General features: G+C 37.5%; 1 protein-coding gene across 1 annotated transcript; it reads right to left on the bottom strand.

The window, feature by feature from the left end:
* Positions 1-244: 244 nt before the first annotated feature.
* On the bottom strand, positions 245-17429 carry LOC127516031 (E3 ubiquitin-protein ligase TRIM39-like). The gene is made up of 7 exons (XM_051900300.1): positions 17319-17429; positions 13834-14474; positions 11252-11347; positions 3305-3538; positions 2614-2761; positions 2481-2507; positions 245-1466 (listed from the first exon to the last, which is right to left on the bottom strand). The coding sequence occupies exons 1-7, from the start codon at positions 17416-17418 to the stop codon at positions 922-924; spliced, it is 1791 nt and encodes a 596-aa protein (XP_051756260.1). The 5' UTR covers positions 17419-17429; the 3' UTR covers positions 245-921.
* Positions 17430-22857: the final 5428 nt, after the last annotated feature.

The raw sequence follows: 22857 nt of genomic DNA on the forward strand, positions 1-22857 counted from the left end.
ACTGGCCATAGTTGTGTTTCATCTTGTTTAGCAATTATGAATAACTATTGTCTATTAATTCAAGGCAGAAACAAATTTGTTATTCATTTTATTCAAAAGTTCTGGAAATTTCATAGAAAACCTGTATCCAAACATTATGACACCCTTGTTATAAAAATTGACACAGGAAATATAAAAGTGATCTGATCTATACAGTTGATATATTCACCATTTAGCTTATGTAATTTTTTGTATCATCCATTGATATACACATTGAGCTCTTTTTTTTTTTTTTTTTTTAAAGTAAAATAAATCTAGATGTATAAACAATTGGGATATAATGTGGATTTTAGCAAGTTATTATAATTAATAACTATTCACAAGTGTAATGGTCACATTTATAGTGTTCACGTTTAACATGGAACCAAACATGAACCAAAGAACACTACCATTCAAAAGTTTGAGGTTAAGATTATTATTATTATTATTTATTTATTTTTTTGTTGTTGTTTTGAAGTATCTAATGCTCATCAAGCTGCATTTATTTGATGAAAAATACATTAAAACTGTAATATTGTGAAATATTACCAATATTACCATTACCTTTGTAACATACATGTATTTACTTCACCTTTGGACTTAATTGAATGTGTCCTTCAGGAATAAGACTTAATTTCTTTTTTTACTGACCTGAAACTTTTGAATGGTAGGTTATATGTATTTTGTATCTGCATCTTTGAAAGTAACTTAGAGTCTTTTTACACTAGATGCATGTGTTTTAAGATCACACTCATCTGCGTAAACTTACAGAGTGAACTGTTATGAAAAAAAAAAAAAGTGATTTATTTGTCCAGGAAAGTCTTCATTCTTGCAACAATCTTCAGCAACATATTCTGTCCAACCCTAAAATACATTAGAAAAGCTCAGAGTGAGTATGCTGTCTCAGCTGTGTTTGATGGCGGTGATGACCAGTGCTCCGGGGTTCTTTCCATCCTGGTTGATGCAAGGGCTGAAGATGGGGTAGACACTCTCACTGAAAGCATCGCTAAACGTGTAGAGATGAGAGCGCGTCTTCACGTCATAGAAGGACACCTGTCCAGCTTCATAGTCCAGAAAGATGCCCAGCTTCTGAGGCAGTGTGGCGAGATGGAGAGGAACTCTGTACCCAGTAAGGGCTTTCACTTCTCCGCTTTTCAGCCATAAACACCAAAAGCCACCTTCTGGACTGAGACGGATCTCTCCTTTACGTCGCGCCGACCCCCGGGCCACTCCTACGGTCCAGGCTGTCTTATGTCCTACGTCCACCTCCCAGTAGTGTCTTCCAGAGGAAATACCCTCACGTGCCAGGACAAACAGTGCTGGGCTAAAGCGTCGCGGAGTGTCGGAATGCGTGGAGCTCTTGCGCTGCTCTTCATAGTGCACCTGCCGGCCGTCCTCAGAAATACAAAGATCACGCTGAGCTGTGGCCGAATCCAAGATCACCTCACCTACAAAGAAAACCAAAATCATGTTTAACACAAAAATAAACACACAAAAGTGTTTCAATGAGTGAGTCATTGTATTCGTTTTTCTCAATCGATTTGACACATTTCTCCAAATGAATATGGTTGCTCTCAAAACAATTAACACAGCAAACTAAACACTCTTAAGTTGGAAAAACAGTTCAATATTCACTGCATAATGAAGCACTGCATTTTATTATAAGTATTTATTTATCAAAAATATTCAGCTATAGATACACATATACACGAATAAAAAGACATGTTTTTGTGTCCTTTAATTGTGTTCTTCAAAGTTCTTTAATGATGAGTTTAGTTGTATAACATGAGTTTTTGCCCAGAAAAAAATAAAATAAGCAAATTGAGCTTTTGAGCATTTGAGCTTCTGGACGAGGTTTGGTTGAGCTTCGCTTATGTTCGCTGATCAATGTTCGAGCTCAAGTCTGCCCTCTAGAGCAGTCGTTCTCAACCTTTATCCAGCTGAGAGATGTGGTTCGCATATCCTATGTTCATGAAGCAGTTGGGAGTTTTGAGCCACCGTTCAGTCTGTACTTCACACAGCGCAATGATAAATGGTTTGGGCTGCTCCAAACAATCACAGAATATGTAGGCTACAAGAGAGGTGGTGTTTTGTTAATTTTTTTATTTAATATATTAATAATAAAATTAATGAATTGTGTTAATACATTTAAATTAATTTTTAAGTTATCTCGCGGACCCCCTAAAGGATAACTGAGCCCCCCTATTGGGCCGCGGCCCCCCCGGTTGAGAACCCCTGCTCTAGCGGAAAAGATTGAACTTTAACTTGCAGTATAAACATTGATAATAGCTTTTTGTGTCTCATATCATCATCAATATGATAAAATATTCACTCTGATGAAAAAGATTGAAGCAATAAAATGATCCGTACAATGCTGTGTTTGCGTTGTTCCGATGGCTGTATGGTTGTTTTTGTACTGTAGTTCAAATTTCAAATCTAATGCTTATATAAATAACACTTACTTGCATAGTTTTGCAGCTTCCTGAGCTCTGCAAGGGAAATAAACACTTCATGAGGGCTACAAAGATCATGTAAATTAGCAGTTGATGAGTGTGTATTTTACAGTGCAGGGAAGAGCTGGACATGGTTCTTCACCTTTTCCATAAAGCCGTTTGACCTCTTGTTGGAATTTGTCAACCAGAGAGCAGACTGACTTCCTGATGGTGCTGAGGTACTGATCTGTGTTCACAGACACCAATGACCAATCAGACGGCTCCGGTGGAGGAGGAAGAGATGGGAGGAACTATGAGGGATGAAATATTAGGTGTAAGAAGTAAGAACACGTAAGAAGTCTCTTATGTTCACCAAGGCTGCATTTCTTTGATCAAAAATACAGTAAAAACAGCAATATTGTGAAATATTATTACATTTTATATATATATATATATATATATATATATATATTCTGACTGAAAACATTTTAAAATGTAATTTATTCCTGTGATCAAAGCTGAATTTTTTAGCATAATTACTCCAGTCTTCAGTGTCACATGGACCTTCAGAAATTATTCTAATATGCTGATTTGCTGCTCAAAAACATTTCTTATTATTAACAATGTTGAAAAACATTTGTGTTGCTTTATGTTTTTGTAGAAACCGTGATACATTTTTTATAGATTATTTGATTGATTAAAAGTTCAAAAGAACATTTATTTGAAATAGAAATCTTGTAACATTTTAAATGCATTTACTGTCACATTATATCAATTTCATGCATTCTTGCTGAATAAAAGTATTAATTTCTTTCAAAGAAAAAAAAAACTTTTGCATGGTAGCGTATACTGACCTGTAGAAAGACCACCTTGTCCTGTGTTTGAGCCAGTGCGTCCAGCTCACTGCTCCTCTTCCTTAGTGCGTTGAGCTCATGCTCCAGGCCGCTGGTAAGATCTCTGGCCTGCTGCTCCACTTGTTTCTGCCGCGTCGTGATGAGCTCCAGCAGCTCAGCCTGCGACTGCTCTAACAGCCGCTGCAGCTCTGCGTAAACCGCCCAGCTCTCCTCAATCTCCTTCTGACTGTTCTCCTGAATGCAGACAAGATGCCATGCTTTGTGTTATGATTCAGCAATTAATACTGATTGCCTATGACTGACTACAGAGTCTTTAACACGCTGCTTCTCTCAAATAATTTACCAATCCTTTATCAATCTTTAACACGCTACCGCTCTCAAATCAACCATACAGCCGCTCTCAAATCATACTCTCATTCACAATCAAATATTCCTGGTGTAGACTTTTTACGTGAGCTTTCATTTCAGTGCATCTCACTGATCAGCTACCGCCCACCCTATTCCAGGCAACCCCTGTTCAGTAGGGAGCTGATCCATCGCTGTCTGCCTGCTCCAATGAGTGTTCAAAGCTTAGATTTGGATCAAAAAGCAGACAGGTTAAACACACCAGGCAAAACAAATAAAAATTAAAGCTGCAAGCAGCGATGAAAGGGCCTTAGGAAAACATTGAACAGTGGGCGACATGCATGTAAGCGGGTAAATACAGGAGAATTCTGGCCAAGTTATTCAAAGTGCCACACCTTCTGCCAACAGGTGGCGCTTTGACTGTAACTGAATATTGCCATGTAGATGTCTTCAAGCCAGGACTATTTTCAAACATTTGAAGATTGGAGCAAATCGGACATTGTATGCCTGAGTTACGTGGCGTTAATCGCATACATTAGCACTAAGCCAAGTGTTGCATGGTTTAACGTGTTTCTAGTATGTTTGGAACTTTATGGCATGTTTACATGTGTTTCTGGGAGCGATTTACAGTGTAAAGCATGCCATTTCCTTTTGCCAGCAGGTGGCACTATGACTAACTTAATATTGGCATATAGATGTCTTTAGGCCAAGTTTGGGGCACATCGGACATTGTATGCCTGAATTACAACAGCTTCCTCTTTCATGGCAAAACATCAGACTTTGTCAGTCTGCCACGGACACGCACTTCAGCCAAAAACTCTAGAACCTTCCCAATTTAACATCATTAAAGTCTTAAGATTAGACTGACCATATATGATGTTGATCTGGTTAAATCTCTACGAGGAGTTAATCACAGTGTAAAACATGTCATTTCCTGTTGCCTGCAGGTGGCGCTATGACTGTAACTGAATATTGCCATGTAGATATCTTCAGGCCAGGACTCTAATAAAACATGTGAAGTTTGGGGCAGATCGGACATTGGATGCCCGAGTTACAACAACTTCCTGTTTCATGGCGAAACATTAAACTTTGTCAGGACGCCACGGACACACCCTTCAGCGAAAACTCTAGATCTTCGCAAGTTAACGTCGCAAAAGCCTTTAGATTAGACTAACCAAATATGATGTTGATCTGATGAAAGCTCTAGGAGGAGTTTGTTAAAGTACAACATGTGGAAATGGCAAAAACTGCCAAAATTTTGCAGAGAAAACTCAAAATATCTCACTTCCTGTTGGGTTTACAGATTTTGCACCCAGGGACTTTTTTGTAGGTATTGGGCTGTTACATGTGTCTACCGAATTTCATACCTGTACGTGAAATGTAGCACGAAGGGTGCTTAATTGAAATTTTGTAGGTGGCGCTATCGAGCCATTTTGCCACACCTAATTCTGAAACCTATATCAGACGTAAATTTTCAACAGCTCTGACGCGTGTGCAAAGTTTCATGAGTTTTTGAGCATGTTTAGGCCCTCAAAAATGCGATTCATTTCAGAGAAGAAGAATAATTGGCCGAGCAATTATAATAGGGTCCTCACACCATCGGTGCTGGGGCCCTTAAAAGAAAACTATGAGACTGGCTACATGGAATGTCAGGTCAATGTGTCCTGGCCACACAGGCGACCCATAACAAATCAGTGACAGTAGAAAAACAGCCATCATTGATCTCGAGCTAAGCAAGCTGGACATTGATATAGCAGCACTGCAAGAGACCTGACTGGCTGAAGATGACATGCTGTGGGAGAAAATCTACTTGTTCCTCTGGCAAGGAAGACCACATCAGGAGCCATAGCTGTACAGTGTCTGCTTTGCAGTTAGGAAAAGTTTGGTCATGCCTCCCAATGGTGGTTCTACATGTCTCCTCTCACTTTGACTCTCGACATCTTCTGGAAAGGTGAATATCCTAAGCATCTACACCCCAACACTGTGCTCAGCCCAGGAAAGAAAAGACAAGGTTTATGAGGAGCCCAATGTGGCCATATGCAAAATACCAAAGTCTGAATCAGTGACTTCAATGTCAGAGGATCTGATTGCAACTCTTGACCAGGCTGCCTTGAACATTTTAGGGTCGGCAGGATGAACAACAATGGACAATGACATCTATCATAAATTGTGCATCACAAACATTTTTTTCCAAACTAGGTATCTGCATAAAGTCTCTCGTTGGCATCCAAGGTCTGGACACTGCCCTCCAAAAGTTGCCCTCCAAAGCTTTTGAGGATTGTGACCTCTTTTAATGATGGGATGAAAGGAACAGTGGAGTTTGATTGGTCAACCTCAGAGCCCATCCAAAGCAGAGTGAAACAGGGCTGTGTGCTTGCCTCAACACTCTTCGGGATCTTCTTCTCCCTAGTGCTGGTGTATGCTTTCAGGATCTGTGGCGGATGGGAAACTCTTCAACATAGCCTGTCTTGGAACCAAGACCAAAGTGCACCACATCCTAATACAGGAGATCCTCTTTGCTGATGATGCTGCATTGATGTCTCACATGTAAGACAGACTGCAGAGGCTAGACAGCATTTGGTCTTACCATCAGTCACAAGAAGACTAGTCTCGCATAGCCAGACCTTCAGACGGACGGCAGAGGGTATGGACTCTATCGCAGCTTTCATTGGCCAAGGACTGCCCAAGAGGACGTTTGACTGACATGTAACGCAACCAATCACAGTTCGTTTGGTTCCGAGTCATGTTTAGGGGCGTGAAAATTTGTTGATGACCCTACAATAACAGACTGGCGTGCATCTAATAAATTATTAATTCAAGAAAGTTATTCAAGTTTACTGCAACAATGGAGCCGCGAACTTCACTTACTTTTGAAAATACAGCGTTTAATTGATCCTGATAGGTGCTCATTGTCACAGTGGTAAACATGACAGCGTTGTTCTTCTACGAGGGGGTTTGGCGTCACGGCATTTGTTAGGGCTGTGTATTGCCAAGAATCTGCCGATACGATACGTATAACGATACAGGGGTTACTATACGATATATTGTGATATATTGTGATACTGTAAGAAAGGCGATATATTGCGTATATTTCATTTTTTTTAGAAAAAGATTCTAATTTTAGAAAAAACGGCCATAAAGAACACACCACCATATGCATAAAACCTTACAAACAACTTTATTTTAATCAATACAGTATCATTTCCATTTATATCACTGATCACTATTTTGTGCAATCTAAGGGAAAATAGTAAAGTGACTGCAGGATTCTTTAGTTTTAAAGGTTTACAGTATAGCAGTTTTTAATTTCTAAACTATTTAACAGTCCATTTCATGACTGAATGTCTGTTTGTTTTATATTTAATACTGTAAAGCTACTTGCTTTAAAGCAGTCTATTGCATAAAGTGCTATTTAAATAAATGTGCCTTCACTGAAGTGCTGAACTGCAGAGCTGGTGAAAACATATCCACATCGCTATTGTAACATGCACTGGGTCTGTGTTCATCAATTTTGTTATATGGACTCCATGCTTCCATACTCCTGCTTCCCATCAGTGATACTTTATAAGCTGCACTCAAACACACACACAGCTGAGTATTGTTTAGTCCTATGTTTGCATTCCGTGTTATCCAGGTTTCCTTGTTCTGCCTTGCCTTGCCTTGCCTGTGTTTTTTGACCCTGGACTGATTTATTGCTTTTGATCTTTTGTTGCCTGCCTTGACTATTGCCTGTGTTTTGTTGGATTACTCTTTTGCCTTGCCCTTCCTGTTACTGTTTGCTGGTGAATATGACCTGTTTGACTATGCTCTTCTTGTTAATAAAGCCTGCACGTGGCTCTACAGCCATGTTGTCACACTCCCATTCGTTAAAGAATACTCAGGCATGTGTGTGTGTTTGAGTGCAGCTTATAAAGTGTTACTGATGGGAAGCTGGTGTGAGTTTGTAATTAGTTCCTAGATGGGGAATTGTGGGAAATTGTCCATTCAACAAAATTTGTGAATACAGACCCAGGGCACATGTTACAGCTATGATCAGATGCTTTCTTTCTGCTGTCACCGTTGTCATTTTTGTTGTGTGTTTATTTTGCTACTGAGAGGAAAACATGCAGTACATATTACATATTCTATCGATCGCCTCTCTCAGCAGCGCGGATGGCATCAGGACATTAAGTGAGCTCTCAGATTCAATGAGTTTCCCGAGTTTTGGATTTTAACATGGCCTATTTTGCAAACAACTGACTCTTGTCGATCTCCTTAGTGGTTTCTTTATAGTTGAAGCCAAAATGAGTCCACACACTTTAGCTCTGTATACCGCGGGAGCGGAATATTTCTATCGTCTTGTGAGCTGGGTTTGCTAACGCTAGCGATGCACCATGCGCTTCTCCGGCTATGTGTCAGTTTACGTTCTGAGATAACGCTGACATCTAGCGGTTGGGTTTTATACAGTCTGTGGTTTAAACCGAACACAAAGCCATGAATCTTGGATGTAAATAAATAAATAAATAAATATTGATACAGTGTTTTTAAGAATCGATACAGTATCGCCAAACATAATATCGCGATATTCATGTGTATCGATATTTTCTTACACCCCTAGCATTTGTTTCCAGGTGGACCATTAAAGAAAGCGACACACGTGTCTCCCGGACATCCTGTACAATTCAACCAACCAGATGACGACTTCAAAACTCCTTAAGTGTTTCCAGTTAAGTGTGCCATATGCATCAGAAGTTCAGCCAGTGGTCCGTGGGTGTGATATCTGAGGCTGAGACTACTAGAAGACAGGGATCTTAGGCCAGGGCGTCAGTGGAATACCAAACATCTGCACTGATGACCACAAATTGCAGGTTGTGGAAGAATTTACCTACTTAGGGTCTACAGTGATTGACGAGCCTGTATGCAAGGGCTATAACAGAGGAAAACTGAATAAGACAATAGTCAGAGAAACGACTGAAAAGAAGGTCCAACACAACAAACATCATCAATCTATGTGTGCACAAATTGGACTGTTCAGCCGCAGTCGCCGCTGCTCTAAATATGACCATACCCTGGTGTATCCATTGTCATCTTTGACAGATGGAGCCGAAGATGGTGTATAGAATCAATGAATTCCTATGGAGCTATTCACATCACGGGGTAAAATTAGCGCAGCAAAAAAACAAGTTTATTTTTCTTCAAAATTCTTTTGTCTCCATTCTCCACATATTAACACTTATATATATCAACATTTTCCATTGTTTTACATTTGGATTTTCCCCCTTTGCATTAAATCCCCCTTTTATTAAAAAATAAAAGAAGGACAGCATGGGAAAAAAGAAAATAATCACAATTAATTTTATATACATAAAAATTAATCAATATGCACAGGAAAAACAAATGTTAAACTCTATGCAAGCCTAAATTAATAAATAGGTTAAATAATAAAAGTACACTATGGAATTAATCTCACTCTATTTATCAATGTTTTCACTGCTGACCTACAATGATCAAATCCAACCATACAAATACCCACAAATGACTTTACGGTAACACTTTACAATAAGGTTCATTAGTTAAACATTAGTTAATATATTAACTAACATGAACTAACCATGAACAATACATTTTGTTACTGTATTTACTAATCTTCGTTAACGTTAGTTAATGAAAATACAGTTGTTCATTGTTTGTTCATGTTAGTTCACAGTGCATTAACTAATGTTACCAAGATTTTAATAATGTATTAGTAAATATTGAAATTAATAACAACAAAGATTAATAAATGCTGTAGAAGTGCAGTTCATTATTAGTTCATGTTAACTAATGTAGTTAACTAATGTTAAGTAATGAACCTTATTGTAAAGTGTTACCGACTTTACTTTAGAAAGTCACATCTGTGGTTTTCATTATGTATTTTTTATGTATTTTTAACTTTTATTGCTGAAATGGCAGTCTTGAATATGCTTTAGGATGCCAGAGAAGTTGAAAGGTGCGTTTTTTGCCATCATTTGTATGGCATGAATTTATTTTTCATTTGGCCTGATAGAAATTTGTTTTGATCGTAGTGAGAATAATAGGCCATTCGTCAGGGATTCAAACTTTCTTGCAATTTTTAATTTTCTCTGACCAAAACTCAACCCTAACTATCATGCTACAAGTGATATTTGCAGGATCTTCCATTCAGACACACACACAGGATGGTGACTGTGATTTTGAGACCATATGCTGTATGGGGAGATTTTTTCATTTTTCTGTTGTGGAAATGCACAGAACAGTTCCAGGACAGAGACCAGAGAAGAGCTATGACACAAACACATGCAGTATAACTCATGAGATCTCATGTTAACAGCAGCATGCAGAATGTCATTGTAAGTGTTTTAACAGGACAGACCGGTTGAACCGCTTAAACTTATACTGAAGAACTGTGTTGTTTCACCACCAGTTTAACTCATCTGCCATCATGTAATACCTATCACCTAATACCTGCTATATAATGCCATCACCTATTACCTGCTCAGACATCTTTATCTCTGACTAAAGTAATTACTGTAATCATTAAGGTTCTAATAAGTCTAATATGAGTTATTTCTGCCTGCAGATATTTGTATTGTCTCTTTCTCTCTCTCACCCGCTATGTAATTGGACCCATTTGTATTTTTAAATGTGACTCATGGTGGCCCTGTGCTCTATTTACAGTTTTTGAACAAGCAAAATACTGGCACACTAATATACTGTATATACAGTTCCAGGACAGAGACCAGAGAGGAGCAATGACAGCGAGATTTGTTTCATTTTATCCTGAAGTGCTTGTGTTGTTCAGCATTTCCTGGAAAGTTTCCTCAGTTAAAGAGGGGTGTGACAACATGGGCAAATATTTGCAGTGCTCTTACTGGTTTTGTCAGATTAAACAAATGCTAAACAGATATTCTCAACAAAACAAGCTAAGGTAGAAGCACTTACCAGCCTGTGTCTGTACAGGGACTTTCCAGTTGTTTTGTTTACTGGATAATGATTTTTAAAACATTTTAAAGAAACAGAGAGTGCAAAGAGCGCTGTCTATGGACATTAAAGAGCTAAGCATAACTATAAATAACTTTTTTTCCAGACTTTCCCAGGCCTGGAAAACACAACTTTTACAAAAGCAAAAACACAAATTCTGTATTTCCAGGCTTTGCACCCTGCTGAACTCATTAACTTGCCACAGCCTTACAGGGGACTGAGATCAAGGCAGAGAGCCAGAGATGAAGTTTGTAGACAATGTAGACATTGATGGCAAATAACTATTATTAATGATTATTGTTTGATACCAAATTGTTATATACTCTTTTTTTAAAATGTATAATAAAGATAGCTGCAAGCAGCATTTTCAGTTTGTAATTAATCATCAGTTATAATTTGTAGATGTGTTACAGATTAATGGATAGGTCAAAAGCATGTAATTACTTTATGGTAATGATGGAATGGTTTTAAGATTTTCTGACAGAAAATTTGAGGACTTTTTAGCTAAATTCAAAATGGCAGAATCTGAAATCAAATATATGGGCGTGTCCTTCCATATACAACTGAAAAATAAAAGAAAAATGATCAAAGAAAAGACGTATCACAAAATATAAATAGACTCACTTTCAGGACTTTGATAGACTGCTTGATCTCCTCGAGTTTCTTTTCTCGCTCCTTGATCAGATGTTTTAATTCTGACCTTTTCTTTCCCAGTTGAGTCTGTAAACCAAACAACAAGATCCAGTCACATTTCCTGAATTTCCAAGCTCAGTTATTATACTGTGGGTCAATTTGACCCATTTTGATTTTTGAGAGGTCTGAAGTACTGAATAACAACCAATGATGTTCTTCTTGACTTTTCCTCATTTACTGTAGGGTCAAGAGCATGCACTGTTATGCAATGTGCATACATAATCTATTATGATTATAATGTTTGCAGGTCAAACTGACATTTCAGGAATGTTAAATTTCTTTGATATAGTTTGCTATGTCTGTTTTTAAACTACCCTACGGTTTTTACATTACATTTATGCATTTGGCAGCAGCTTTTATCTAAAAACAAGTTACATTGCATTAAATGCATACATTTTTTTTTCCAGTTCACGCATTCCTTCCTTGGCATTTCTAGTGCTATTCTCTACAGTTTATGAAAAAAATTATGTTTAGTTTTTTAATAGCTTTGGTGCAATTTTCACAAGCATGTGGTACATTATAATATATATATATATATATATATATATATATTACTTACTTCAACTGATCTTACAGGGTTTTTTATTTTATTTTATTTTTTTCCGATTACTAACATGCATTGGTCAAAACTAAAGTCACATTTTCAAAACTCTTCACAGATACAGTGAACTATAGCGAGGTCTATGCAGACCAAACTGAGATTCATTTTTCATTGCTTTCACACAAAATGCATTCAATGACCACATTTTCCAAAACCCATGAACACTTTTGTCATTCATACTTCACCATCTGCAAAACACTATGTATTTGCAGCACATTTTTCAAATGTTTACACACTAAGTTCATAACTGATAAAACCACATTCAAATCAGAATGATGGCAAACTTATATTGAAATATAAAATCTTAGCAGAATATTTACAATGAAATTAAAAATAATTATTCCAAATACAACTAATTGCAATTTCAGCTGAAAGCCAACCTAGGTATCCTATTTTCAGTCCTTTTTTTTTTTTTTTTTTTTGGTAAATCATAATGGGATCAGAATGATTTTGTTTGGAAACATCGATCAAGGAAGACACATTGGTGGGGAAAAAACAGTGGCAGAGAGAGGGAGGAGAAACCTCACAGTACTGTACATCCATCCATCCATCGGACACTAAGCGTGCTATACTACTTCTTTCTTCTTCTTTTGTCAAATAGCTATTTATATGGTGACCGAGAGAGCTCAACGCTCTGCAACTGAAGAAAACACATGCAAATAGAAAAAAAAAATAAATCTGCAAATTAAGAAAACATCTTCATCAGTTTGACAGCACATGTGCTGCAAATAATCACAATTCAACCAAATACATAAACACGCTGCAAAAGTTCACAATGCAACCAAATACAGAAACACGCTGTAAAAGTTCACAACGCAACCAAATACAGAAACGCGCTGCAAGCACAGATGACAAAGGAAATGTTTCAATGGGACCCCCAACAAGTAATGAACCTGGCTGAGACATAGTTATTGTTAATTGTGTACTCGTCAGTAGTCGATGACCTGAATAGTGAGTTCTTTGTTTATTTTAACATCCTCATCGTATGTGCGTTATGAGTATTTGCAGTGCGTTTCTATATTTGGCTGCGTTGTTAACTTTTGCAGCGTACATCAGTATATACAGTTTCTGTATTTGATTGTGTTGCAGCACATGTGTTTTCAAACAGATGAAGAAGTTTTCTTAATTTGCTGGTGTTTTTTTTCTAGTCGGATTGATATGGTAAAATCGACACCATCGTTACTGTCTTTACAGTGTGTACAATCGCTGAGCTCCGGAAGCCTCCGGATCGGAACTGAAGTTCTATTATGGTAATGGGAGTTATGTTATGGTAATGGCAGACCAGTCACAACAGGATGTGCCACCTGGCCAATCAGAGCAGAGCAGGCTCACAGAAAGGAGGGGTTTAGAGGGACTGAAGCATCAGACAAATCTTTTGAGAATCAGTGAAAAATGTGGCGATGTGCAATGTATATTATGAGAAAATTAAAGTGTTTTTTGACCTTTGATGCATGTAAACATGTTGTAGGAAGCCTACAAAACAAAATTAAGAACATTTAAAATAGCATAATAGGGACACTTTAAGTTTATCCATTTTTAAAAGAGTGTGTAAACGTGCCTAAGTGAGAAAAGAATTTATGTAATTTGAAAGATGTAGTCATTGAATGCATTTTGTGCCAAAGCAATGATAAATGATCCACAGTTTAGCCCACGGAGACCGCTGTTGTGCTCACTGTGTGAAGAGTTTTGAAAAAATGACCTAAGTATTGAGAAATGGGTCCTAGTGATTGTAAAATAATAATAATAATAATAATAATAATAATAATAATAAAACAACTGTAAGAGTTTACTGTTTTTACTTGATTCTTTAATAGTCTGAATTTTGGTGAATTGTACTGAATCCAGTTATGGTCAGTATCATAAAAATGTACCCATTTTTTTTAAAAAACATAACACAGGTGTTAAAACTCACCGTTTTTTTCTTCCACTCTCGTTCGGTGGAAACAACATCATGTGCTTTATGCGAGGACTCCGCGCACTCCTTACACACGCACACGTGTTCGTTTCGGCAGTAGGCATCCAGGAGACGTTTATGTACCTTGCACATCTTGTCCTCCAGGTTGTGTATGGGCTCCACCAGCTTATGTGAGGTCATCGCCTTTCCCTTCCTATGGTGCCGCAGGTGAGCTTCACAAAACGAACCAGGGCAGTTCAGGCATGACTTCTTGGCTTTCATCTTCCTGCCGATGCAGGCGTCACAGGGCACATCTCCCGCTTTAGCGAAGTCTCCCCAGTCGTCTTCTTTCTGTGTGCTTAGGGAATGTGCAAACTCAACGTTGCCCTTGTCACTTCCATTGGAGGACAGTGTGGACAGACCCTGGAACTGCTCGGCTATCTCAGCTAGTACACAGTTGACGCTGAGCTCTGGTTTTCTGGAGAAAGCTTTCTTGCACATGGGGCACAGAAACTTCTTGCTGTGATTCCAGAAGCCCTGCAGACATGCCTTGCAGAAAGTGTGGCCACACGGAGTTGAGACGGGCTCGACAAAGACCTCCAGACAGATGGAGCAGGAGAACTGCTCCTCTGACAGGATTCGTCCCGGAGATTGCGGGCCTGCAAAGGTTAGGGTGAAGGAGATGGAATTAGTTGGGTGGCAGTAAAAAGTGAAAGAGGAAGTGGAAGACTCAATTCTGTCTTAATTCAGTAGGCATGTTTACATGCACTAATTTTCATCGACTGAAATGAATCTAAAACAAATTCATATTCTGAAGGTTCTGTTTATGTGAACCCTAAACATTGCAGCCCATTTCATATTCGTTTACATGTGCTTTATATGTATTCTGAACAAAACTGCAGTCAGAACCGGAGAAGGCCACCGCAATAATGTCATCTCGAGTATAACTGTCATTTTTGATTATGCTAAAAAGAAAACATACACATTACAGTATACTGAACATGTATCCAAAGTATTTTTTAATCTGATTTTGATCAGATCAGTGTTTACATTAAAGCTTTTCAGGTCAATGGAGCCATTTATCTGATTACTAAGGGATTATTTATTTAGATGTATGTAAACGTGTAGCTACTCCGATGTATGTACTTTCCTATCACTACTGAAATACATACTGTTAGCAAATTCAGGCATAACCTTGGATTTTGAAACTTGCAGGCAAACAGAACGAATTGAATCTACTTTTCATTTGCAAGGTATTTTTTTTTAAATCTGATTAAAAAGATTCTGAAGTCTGATTCAAGCATTTACATACTTAATTTCTTTCTGTTGATCAGATTACTTCAGGCCTATACACCGGATCACATGTAAACACCTCAGTTTGATTGATTGAGGTGTTTACATGAAGCCTTTCAGTCTGGTTGAGCCATTAATCTGATTACTAACAGATTATTTGGGTGCATGTAATGGTATCTATGTGGATGTATGTACTTTCTCATATTTACTGAAATACATGCTTTTAGTTAATTGTATACGTATGCAAATTTGGACGTTGCCTTGGATTTTGAAACTTGTAGGTAAACAAAATTATTTCTGTCTAACTTCCATTTGCTTCACAACATCTCTATTCATCTCATCATTTTGATGACAGATTTTTGAACAGGCGTTTCATAATGACAAAACATCATTTGAGAAATTACATTGGTCCAGTTATCCAACAATCACAGGATCTGTTAGGCAAAGTCATGATTTTTTTTTTTTTTTTGCACATCCAGGAATTTATTTGATAAGTGCGTTTCCATCATAGTTCATGTGCATGTTTTCTTACCAAATTAAAAATGATCTGTCTCAATTAAGTGCATATATTTTTTTTTTTAAGATTTTTTTTTAAAGCATAAAAACATGTGGATGGAAACAGCTATTGAACCCAAGACTTTCAGGTCACTCCTGCTATTTAAAGGACTTTTGGGAACACCCATCACTGATGAAAGCAAACAAAATGCAAGACAAAATACTGACAGATAAAAAAATAGCAGTAAATCCTTATAACCTTCACAAAAACAAACAAAGACATAAATAATGATACTGAATATTGAATAAAGTGAATAAAAACAGCTCTCCAGGCAATTGTGATGGTATCAAAGGAAAGGCCTGGCATTAAACTGGGAGTGTTAGTGTAGGCGTTAAGCATGTGGACTGTTAAACACAAAGGTCACATGTTTAGTTTCAGGTAAAGGTGGCTCATTATCCAAAGAGTTACTGGAGCCCTTGGTCGCTATTGTGTCCTTGAGCAAATTACTTCAGCTTTCAGATGGTGAGAGGATTTTTTGCAATTGCTGTGCTGGAATAAAGACTGAAACAATGAAACAAAGTGGAGGTTCATTTGAGAGTTATAGTCTATATTGGAAGGGAAAATGCAACATTTCAGGAACCAGCCTTTGAAAAATCCATATTGTTCAACCAATGAAAGAAAGCGATGCATTTACATCCTTGCTAGCTCTAAAATACTATTAAACAATGTATGTATGTATGTATATATATATATATATAAACTGCAACAGGTTTACAAGACTAATGGATCAGCTCTGACTTAACAGCTACAGTCATTAACATCAACAAGTGAGACACCAGATTTACAGCTTATATAAGCACAAACTCAGTCACAGTTTCTAATCAGACGTGTGAAGGACGTGCAAATAGCAGAACGCAGACGTCACAGTGTCATCCCAGGAATGTTGTACAACCAGGTTTTCTTCAACTTCAACAACATTCAAATCCAAACAACTGTCTGTTCCTGTCTGCTCTTTTACTTCTGTCCAAATAAATATAAAAACTCCAACTGCTGACATAATTGAGTAGGACTTAAGTACATCTTCATATCTTTATAAGCATTTATAATAAACAAAAATGTAATGTAATTTCTATTGAAACTTTTATGTCATGTATTTAAATATATTTATAATTTCACATTTGTAATGCTGAAGATGAGATATAGTATATTAAAAATATATTAACATAGGCTTTCGAATAGGCTAATCGAATAACACAGTTAGGACCAAGTACTTTATATGTGCTTTAGTATGTTAGTCAACACATCAAAATTAGTGTACTTCTTTAAAACATGACAAAAGATTATTAAAACATAATGATTTCAAATGTACAGTGCACATTTTAAAAGTGTACTTAAGTGTGTTAAGAAACAGTCATGAAAGTGTACACTTAAGTGTCCTTTTATTTCATTATTATATTATCAGCAAGTACAGTTTAAAAAACATATGCTTTTAAGATTTGAAGTACACAAGTGAAATTAAGCAACGAACAAAAGCAGAATCATACAGTAACTGTTTTTATTTGCTTATTGTTCAACAAATTTAAGGTAAATGTGCTTCTTAAAACAGCCACCATATTTCATTCTAACTCTTCATTAATTTTTCATAAATTTAAAATATAATGATAAGCCAAGAACAGATTTTGTGTAGTTTGAATAAACAGAGATTGAGACTTACACTGCATGATGAAGGACTTTTGTATTTTCTTTTGCTGCTCTTCTGGCTTGTGAAGGGTGTGTGAGAATAAAACCTGAACAAAACCTGTTCTCTCACTCATTCTCTCTCTTCTGTTTGCTGTGTGGGTGTGTCTTCAGAGCACCTGTGACTGGTATCAGCAGTTTGTATTGCGGATTTGAAAATAACCCTTGTATTTTGAATTCCCATTTCATTTTTAAAAGGTCTTAACAGCTTTGATGAAATCTGTAATCAGCACAAAACAGTTTGTGCAAGTCACTTACTGACACTATGATTATACTGCTTATTGAAACGTCGTGTCATGACATAAGATTTGTTTTATGATTATAGGTTAAGGTTCATACAGGGTGTGAATTTCAAACAGTCCTTTGAGCCTATTGGTGTAAATTGGTACTACAAGCAACGTGTTTTTCTTTGGATAATTGGGTGTTGAGAGAAACTTAAGAATTGTTTTGTTACACAAAGAAGAGAAAACCAAAGATTTTGTAAAAATAGGAAGGAAGGTCAAAGCAGTTATTGGCTGAAGGTAATGGCTGCTCTATTCAGTGCATAATTAATTCTACAATACATAATACAATTCTACAATATACATCACACAGCATTACAAGTGTCCCACACTGACCACCTTGGCTTATTTCCAGAGTACAATTGCAGTAGTCAGGTAAACACCTAAAGACAAGCCACCCCAGCACATACCATTATAAAGCCCTAAAACACCAAGAGCTGAACCTAACAAAGAGTTCCCTCTGACCATCTCATGAGGAATAACCACAACTACAACCAATAAACAAATAAATAAACACACTCCAAAATCAAAACCCCATTACCCAGGGGCGTAGCCAGCAGACAGGTATGACCCATTTCAGGAGCTGCTAAAATTAGAATTTAATGTCAGAATAAGAGCATAGCTCACTTACATTCGCCAAAATATTGAAATGTTAGCGATACTGATTCAAAACGAACACCAGTGATTGAATGTCAAAGCGCGGTTTGAATGACCCGCCCCCCAGCTAAACTTTTTATTGGTTTTACAAACGAGTCAGACCTGCCTGTTATTGGCTGAAGCGCAGGGCTCCAGCCTCCACCGCAGCAGTTTGAAAAGTGCCTGTCAAATGCCATCTCGGCCTGTTGCTCTGTTTTATCAAACTTTGTACTTTTGGTAAAACATTTTTTTAGCGAAGTTGAATACTTTATTTTTATTCAACTCAAGTAAAAGTAAAAGTACCACAATTTAATTATACTCCAGAAAGTTGAAAAATGTACTCAAGTGTAACGAAAGTATTAAGCGTCTGGATCACCCCGAGGTTGCTGGAATGACTTAAACTGCAATTCATCGACTGGCCGCAAGGGACAGGCTCCAAAAGAGAGCAGAATCTCATTGAGACCCATGTTAAATGCCCAACTTTACAGCAGGAAAAAACGTTTTCAGCCTGGTTCAAATTGTGGTTTTGGACTATACAGCTAATTTTGCCCTTCATGACAACTCTGAGGGGGTGATTTTTTTTATTTATTTATTTATTTTATTTTTTTATAACTTATCCGTTTAAATTATATTAAGCCTTAAAGTTCTGCATAATTAAGGGCGTGGTCACTTGAGTGACAGGTAGATTGCCGCTGCTGTCTGTGAGCCATCACGTTACCTCAGCTAATTCTAGCTGCTGAGTTTGACGTCTGTCGTGTTTGTGCTTTTTTCCGGATTATACAATTATCAAATAATATGGCTTGCTGTGCGGTTTATGGTTGAGACAGATGTGCGTCTGTGTACATGTGCACACATGCGGAAGATAAACAGAACACACGTTGTTGGATAGTCTTGGCATTGGATAAAGTTCGTCAGATTTACTACAACGACAATGGCTGGAGAATATGCCTCTCAAGACACCACAAAATCCGACAGCACTGCTATATAACTAAAACTGCTGCACTATTTTGAAAAATTATACTTTGGACGCGGGCTCATTTGTTTGTGAGTGTCCAATGTATAAGATCATTTAGAAGAAATGTGATGCAAACAATGGACAAAATATAAATATTTCATGGATTTAATGCTTTTGTGCATTTTTGACAAAAAAGTGCTGTTGTTTGTTCAATGGACGCTCATGGACTTTTTACCCAAGTGCGACGGATTGGATTCATCTTGTGATCACTATTTCATTACAAAGGTATGAAGTCCCGTTTTGATTTTGTGTGCTGTCATTTGCACACCCGACACAAATTACAATATTACTGGTGCTGGATGTGCGGGCCTCGAACCTGGGTCTCCCGCGTGGGAGTCGGACGCTCTAACAAGGAGGCTAAAAGCTGCAATATATATATATATATATACACACACACCGTAGACACCGTAGATTGACAGTAAACCTTTAGAACTTTCAAATGATATAACTTGTTATCTTTATTAATATTTTAGATAGTGTCTAAGATTGATAGCTCCTTAGCCTGCAAACATGATCACGTTGCACTAGGCGGGCGTGGTTTCAGCAATCAGGCACCTCAGTTCCAATCACGTCCCGCCTCTTTGCCCATTTTCAGTTATCCGGGAGTGACACGCTGCCAAGATGGCAACGGACGCTTTTAGGCTTAATGCTCTTCAGAAATCTACCAGTGACGTCACAGACACTACGTCCATATTTTTTTTTATAGTCTATATGCTCGAGACTTAATATGTCAGCGCCATATTGACACACTGGCAGCTTCAGTTACTACAATGGAAGAGAGTGAAGGTGCATCGTCCATCTTTTTTTACAGTCTATGATATACAGTAGCCTACAGCCGTGGATCAGTTGCGCACTGCAAACGTGGCATAGATATGTGAATGCACAATAGTGCGTACTGCTCCTGTATTGCATACCTACTGCAAACGGAGTAGGTATGCCTACATGTGAAACAGGCGTTATGCTCACCAAGCTGCACTTATTTGATCAAAAAGAGAGAGAGAGAGAAAAACCCCAAAAAAAAAAAAAAAAAACAGTAAAAACAGCAAGGCAAGTTTATTTATATAGCACGTTTTATACACAATGGTAATTCAAAGTGCTTTGCATAAAAAGTTTTTTTTCTTAAAAAAAAGAATAAAATAATCACAAAAAAATGCATAAGAAATAAAAATAACAATAAAAGCAAATAATAAAAAAGATTAAAAAATTGAAAAAAACAGTTATAAAAAGAACAAAAAGAGAAGGATACATGGATAAGATACAGTGCAATCAGTCAGATGTAGCAAAGTGCTCATTCATTAAATGCACAGCTAAACAGATGTGTTTTCAGCCTGATTTGAATGTGGCCACTGTTGGAGCACATCTGATCTCTTCTGATTCCAGCTGATTAAAAACAGTTGTGCTACTACATATTTTTGTGGAAACGGTGTTACTTTTTGTTCAGGATTCTTTGATAAATAGAAAAAGGTTAAAAGAATAGCATTGAAATTATAAATGTCTTTAATGTCACTTGATTTTAAATTATAAATGTCTTCAATGTCACTTTTGATCAATTTAATGCATTCTTGCTGAATAAAAATATTAATTTCTTGACCAACCTGTACACAATAATTTTAAAGAGCGGCTTCTTTCATATATCCTCAAGTGTCTTACTACTTACTTCTTAATCTTAAAGCCAGGGGTGTCCAATCCTGTTACTGGAGGGCCACTGTCCTGCAGAGTTTAGCTCCAACCCCAATTAAACACACCTGAGCCAGCTAATCAAGGTTTTTAGGCATACAGGAAACTTCCAGGCAGGTATGTTGTGGTAAGGACAGTGGCCTTCCAGGCTGAGTTTGGACACCCCTGCTTAAGGCTATTTCAAAAATAAAAATGAAAAAAAATGAAAAAAAAGTTATTTTTCATAGATTAGTTTTACATTCAAATGAACACATTTAGGGTACACATCATTCAGCTGCAGAGGTATATCTATATCGCATACTGTAGCCTTCAGATACATTTTCAGACGATCCTGGCAGTCTTGAGATGAAGATTGTTTTACCTGCATCACACCAGATGAGGGCAGCACCATCTTTATTCCTGTCACAGCATTGCCGCAATCCTGTAAATGTTTTAGTGCCCTGACATTACATACACCTGACCAATGTACACATCCTCATCTGGAGTCATTTCAGTTTGTGATGTTTTGACATGTCTTTAATCATTGCACATACACTGTACAGCTGTTGCTATACAAATACAGCATTGAACTGCTATATGCTACAAATGATATAAACAGAACAGCTCTGAAATACGCGTTTGTGTCTGACAGATGTTTCATGAACATAATTTCACATCTAATCCAATTTTCTTGCTCTTTTTTTTTTTTTTTTTTTTTTTTGCCTCCTCAGCAATGTTATATTCCATTTAAATTTAAAAGTCTTTCTCGCTGAGCTGCTTAGTCTGTGTTTCATTTTATGGTTTCTCTCTGTCTTTTTTTCCTCTCTCCATGTGTTCTGTGCCTCAATCATTGCGTTCCCTCTCAGGGTTATTATTAGAAGCTCTGTTCTCTTTCTCTCTCTTTTTTTATTTTCTCCCTCTGTCTCTCCACCCCCGCGTAACAGCACTTTTACGCTGCTGCTGCGAGCGCGCACACATTTTCTTCCCCTCAGATCCTGTGTCGATGTATTCTTTAAGTGTACACTTACACACAACCCATTATGTCACCTCATTCCCCCCCAACCCCCTCTCTTTCCCTCTCTCGTTTTCACTCCCACCCACTATGAGCCCAGAAAAGAACATACAGCCGAGATTTCTCATTACATCATGTTGAGTCACACAGTTGCTTTAAACTGTACAGAAAACCTGCAGGTAAAAAGAGGGATTCCGAACATAATATGGACAAAAGGTATCTTGGGTTTTATTATGAAACTTTGAGGCCAAATCAGGTTCTCATGAGAAAACTATTTTACGATGTAGCAATTTTATATGAATGCATACAATGGCTGCAAACGAAATTGCATACTTCCCCCCCCTATAGTAGGCAAAAAAGAGTATGTGACTAATAAAGTATTTCCGAATTTACAGTACTCATAAAAAATAGACAAAAAGTACCCGGATGACCTACTACTTCCTATAAGATTCTGTGTGCAAGATGGACACTTTACAATCCCATGAGGCCACGGGAGAGGATTTGTGAGTGGTGGTAAGGCGACTCAACTGACGCTTGTAGGTCACGTGATAAGGGCAACATGGTGAATGTAGTATGTCCGGATTACATTCATACTACACACATTGGGCCTCATTTGTGAAACACGAGCAGAACGAATTTCTGTGTAAATTGTTCTGACATAAATTTTCAGATTCATGAAATGAAATGAGATAGTAGCAACACGTTACCAAAGGGGGAAAAAAAACTGGAAAAAACACTGCACCTCCAAAGTGCTCTCAAGTACCCTGAGATGGCCGTTTTCAGAAGAGCACCAGGCATTTTTTCAGCTTCCTAAAAAGCTTTGGTGGACACACATTAATTGAATATTTATTGTTAGGCATGTGGCCTATTAGTCTCTTTTGAATTTATGCAATATACTGGAGCCAAGCCTGAGAAG

Source organism: Ctenopharyngodon idella, chromosome 7 (assembly GCF_019924925.1).
Source record: "Ctenopharyngodon idella isolate HZGC_01 chromosome 7, HZGC01, whole genome shotgun sequence".
NCBI classification, from domain to species: domain Eukaryota; kingdom Metazoa; phylum Chordata; class Actinopteri; order Cypriniformes; family Xenocyprididae; genus Ctenopharyngodon; species Ctenopharyngodon idella.